Below are 4,754 nucleotides of genomic sequence, written 5' to 3'. Positions count from 1 at the left end.
TGCCGTGGCGCAGCGACCCAAGTGGATCTTGGCCTCTGACACTAAGGAACGCCATGCTTCTCTGTCCAGCGCCGTTTCTGTCCACCCACACAATTCAACCCCCCACCCCTAACACCCCTCCCACGGAAAAAGACAATTGTTACGAAACTGACACTAAGAAAAATACGATCGGAATATTACTTTTCTAATCCGCGAAAAATAAACAAAAAAAAGTATCTTCTCGCGGATTAGCAAAGTAATATTTTGGTTTTAATTAGAGACCAATCAAGATAAGTAGCCGTTGCAAAATCATTCAGTAGGTACCTAATCGTGAAATTTGCGCATTTATAAAATAAGTAGCTGCGTTGCACATTGCACAATAGTCCAGGGTTTTATTATAACCATTCGTTTTATTTCGACTCGTAAACACGAGCGAAATTACTTCCACAGTACGAAACACGTCTCTGATATGGTGAGCCAGCTTAAAACTTTACACTATTAAAACTTGAATCGCCTGTATTGTTTTCCACCTAGGTATTTTAAGAAGATCACTTGGTAAACTAAAATTTTCATCTAGCTCTTTTCAAATAATTTCAAAACGAGTCACTCACTTTTTTTAGGCGAAATGGCTAGCCGTGTATAATATTGTTCTATGATGAGGAGCATTATCTATACCTCGTTTTTCTAGCATTAGAAAAAACTACGCGATCTTGACGTGTATCTTTATTGAAAATCACCTTTTTAAAACAAGTCACAGCAAATATGTAATAATTAAACATGTTCATTTACATTATTTTGCCTTCGAAAGTCATTTTTAAAAGTTGTTCAATGATAAGATCGTGTAGTCAATTCTAATGCTAGTTAAAAAAACGAGGCTTGGCCGAGGCATATCTATTAGCACCGACCTGCTGACTACCTGCTAAGCAAATCGTATATTCAATCTTCACGCGTATATAGGTACAAATATACAATATACGTGCATCTTTCGAAATAGGTAATTGTCAAAATATGGGTAATTGGGTATTTATTCTTAAGCAGGCCACTGACGAGCCTTCCAAATGGATGCCGTTACAATGGATTCATCCAAATGGACGGCATCCTAATATTAAACATTGTACGTTTTTGACATTCACGGACCGATTTTGGATTGCAGCCACGCTATTTGGACTGTAGGAAGGCTCGTCAGTGGCTACCTTTACCAAATGTCGTAGCCGTGTTAATTTTTCTAACGCTTTGGTTATTATCTTTAATTACGTGAGTTGGAAAAGAAAATTAAAAAAGGAAACGCCACAAACATTACTGTGTAATTAATTACCAGTAAATTTTTCACTTGAAAAGCGATTGAAAGTAATTAAACGATTTGGAATAATTATAGTTTATATCCTAAGTCGTTTTCTTTATTGTAAGGTCATGGCCGTAAAATTTTTGTGTTTTTTTAAAAGCAGCTATTAGTATTTATTTAGATTTTTGTTAATGTAAAATATTAAAACTGGTTTCATTCTGTTTTAGTGCGTTTAAATTATATAATCTTCTTCTTTTATATTTTGGGGACTTTTTCATCTTTAAATGTAATAATACCATCACATTTGAAGATGGAAAAATCTAATGTTTCCCGAAGGTTTGACTGTTGTCTTTATAAATGTTACTATCTATTTTTCATGACTTACTTACTCCGTTGGCTCAGAGACCCAAAATGAGACTTGGCCTCTGACACAAGACAGCGCCACTTTTCTCTGTTTTCCAGTACGATTTTAACCCGTCACACTTAAATTGATAACATAATACTTGATTTCATTCGATAGTACTTGGAACTATTAATGTTCTTTGAAGGCGATATTCTCTTAAATGTTTTACGAGCCCTCATAATATTTAATTGAAACCACAATAATGAATAAGTCTCTATTCTGCACCTTAAGAAGAAAATTGTCTTATAAATTTAGCATCTCAAACGGTTTTACATCTTTATAGTTCTATGAACTAGCGCTCTATCAAAATACTCTCAAAATCACTTTTATTGTGTTAAAGTTAATTTCGTTGTAAACTTTAGTTTCTGCGTCTTATGGTTGCTTTTAAAATGACGGTAGTGTGCGATAAGACGATATAAAAGTTAAAGGTATTCTTAGCATTTTCAGTGGAAAGTAAATATACTTCAGTACGGACTCTTCAGCGTTGAACAAATTTTCATATTTTCGCCACTTGAAGAATGTTCTTAAACAGGTAGCCTTACGAAAGATAATTTCATTTTAAAAGAAGTAATACTGTTTTAAACACTATTGGCTCTTTATGGAGAGTTTCATCAATGTTTAAGTACAGGTACCTAAGCTTAAACTTAAATACATAGGTTTGTGAGTTATTGGAGTCCTAAATAAGTAACTGAATAAGCAAAGCTTAAACTCTAGGTAATTTTAAAGTTTTTGAGTTACGATAAGCCATCACGAAGAAACATTTATAAGTCTGTATCGCATCTTACTATTATAAATGATATTAAGACATGACACCACGTTTATGTATCAGTCATTCTAATGTTGCAATAAAAAACCTTTCGACTACCTATAAATTGTTATGTTATTGTGTATAGTTTACTATAATTTCTGGTTCATTCAATTTTTAAAATGATATTTTAGTCATGAAAAAAAAAATGGAATGACATGGCAAAATAGCATTCTGCTGTGCAATTCAGAATTTTTCGAAATTAGTTTTTTTGAGGGACGATTACATTTGATATAATTTAATTAACGTTGTATGGCTGGCTACTACACGTCGTCCCGCCCGTATGAGCCCGGGCCGGGGACCGACAGACACATTCATGAAACAATGCTTTGTAACGTGATATTTCTTTGATATTCATATATTTTATACTTAATTATGTCGTAAGATTCTTTGCCTGCTCTATTGTTTGAATTAAACATGTAGGGATGAACGGGGCAAGGGGGTTTTGTTTGAAGAAACGTCACTTTTGACACTGACATATCTAATCCATATATCGTTTCTAGATCTATTAATTGACCTGTCTTAAAGTTAGAATCGGGCCGTAGGTATATTTTACTCGATATTATTGTTGCAATTAATGACGCGCTGATGGTGACGTTTGTTTTGCCCGAGAGAGAGATAGAGAGAGAGAGAGAGAGAGAGAGAGAGAAGGCAATTCATAAAAACTTGGGAAAATTTGGACCGCGTGGTAGCTTGTATCGTCAATCTGTAGTTTTTTTTATTTAAATAATAAACTATTCAATTTTGTTTTGCAGCATCTCCTATTTTATTATACAATTGTACTGGGTTCCTTGTTGCCATCAAAAACGGCGCTTATCAACGTCACCAACTTAAACGTCACAAATGTAAACGAAACACATACAATAGAAACAGTAGAAGAAATCGATCATAAAAACGAGACGGCAATACAAATCGAAATACTGCAGAAAGAAAAAGACGATCTATACATCAAAATTAATAAAGCTATCGACGAAGCTATACCAGAACTCGAGAAAAGTAATGACACTGACGCAATCGCTGGTCTAGCAGATTTGAAAATTTTGAAAAATCAGATAAAAGAAATACACGAAGCCAGTGATAGTGATGATGATACAAAGTCCAGGGATGGTAATACTGATTTCAGGCGAAAGATATCATTAAGATTTGGTAATAATATAGGGATTATAGGGAAAGATGATTGGTTAAGAAAGCAGAAGAAAAACGAGTTTTACGAAAAATTGTTAAAGAGTAAAGATACGAAGTATACTAGTATACCGCGGGTCTTGGACCGGCAGAGGATAGCGCAGCAGATACAGATGTGGCTGCTCAAACAACAGGAGGAAAAGAAGAAGAAAAGGGAAATGCAGTAAGTATGGACATCATTGACTGATTACTAATAAATCTTATATAAGAGTAGAAAACGATACCAAACACCGCCTAGCAGTTTAATTGATGTAGGTATCAAGATAAATAGAGCCCAAAATGAACATTCAGGAGCGGATATCTCAAAAATTATTCAAGATATCGAAAAACTTGACTTAATAAAACGTGTACCTTTAATCGGCTTTCGTTTTGTCTAAGTAGCCATATCGCTAAGACGCAATGTTCCGAAATATTAATGAACAACCCAAAAATGGGACCTTCTTACCCCCTCTATGTTCACCTCTTTTAAATAGTCCAAACAAAGTTATGGGGTAAAAAACTGTGTCCCTAGCATTTTCCTCTACTACAGATTTTGTTGAGCATTCGCTGCCTGGCCTAAAACCAGAAAGGCCAATTTAATGCCAAAAGTTCTCTGGCAGTTCCATGTTTCTTCATCGTCTTTTTTTTAACTAAAGTTCAATTCGTCTATAAGCCTATATTTTTAGACTAAAGTTCAAAATGGCCTACGAGCGCTGCCCCGACTTCGGACGTGGCAAAGACAAGAAGAAAAAAGGCTCGAGCAGCAAGTTCCGCAAGGCCAACTATTTCCCTTGCTGCAGAAAGTGTTGCAAGAAGTCATACCTCGGCTGCTTATAAACCAAGTATACTTGTAGGAGTTATCCTAAAGGTGATGTTTGTATGTCAACTGCAACATTTGGTACTGTTGCGGCGTCCTTGTTGTGTCTACGAGTATCATCTGCAGTTGACATACGATCGTCACCTTTAGCCGAGCAACCTGTCTCAACATTGAATACACCAAACATTCATTATGTTTTTTGTTGATCCAGGATCCACTTTGCTAAATATCATTTGAAATGACAAAAATGAAAAAGTCCAATTTTCTTATCTGCGTGTAAATTACCTAGTTACCACTAAAGTCTCAG

The 4,754-nt window shown here is 35.1% G+C and overlaps 1 protein-coding gene across 1 annotated transcript; it reads left to right on the top strand.

Annotated features, from left to right (window-relative positions):
• Window positions 1-335: 335 nt before the first annotated feature.
• LOC134675998 (uncharacterized) lies at window positions 336-4,467 on the top strand. Its single transcript, XM_063534308.1, has 3 exons — window positions 336-451; window positions 3,225-3,814; window positions 4,317-4,467. The coding sequence occupies exons 1-3, from the start codon at window positions 449-451 to the stop codon at window positions 4,465-4,467; spliced, it is 744 nt and encodes a 247-aa protein (XP_063390378.1). The 5' UTR covers window positions 336-448.
• Window positions 4,468-4,754: the final 287 nt, after the last annotated feature.

Source organism: Cydia fagiglandana, chromosome 23 (genome assembly GCF_963556715.1).
Source record: "Cydia fagiglandana chromosome 23, ilCydFagi1.1, whole genome shotgun sequence".
Taxonomy (NCBI): Eukaryota; Metazoa; Arthropoda; class Insecta; order Lepidoptera; family Tortricidae; genus Cydia; species Cydia fagiglandana.
This window is presented reverse-complemented; position numbering and strand designations above follow the sequence as displayed.

Excerpts from the sequence above, each read along its gene's own strand:
- LOC134675998 (XM_063534308.1), top strand. Across the intron at positions 3,815-4,316 it reads AAGAAGAAAAGGGAAATGCA|ACTAAAGTTCAAAATGGCCT; the intron begins GTAAGTATGGAC and ends CTATATTTTTAG.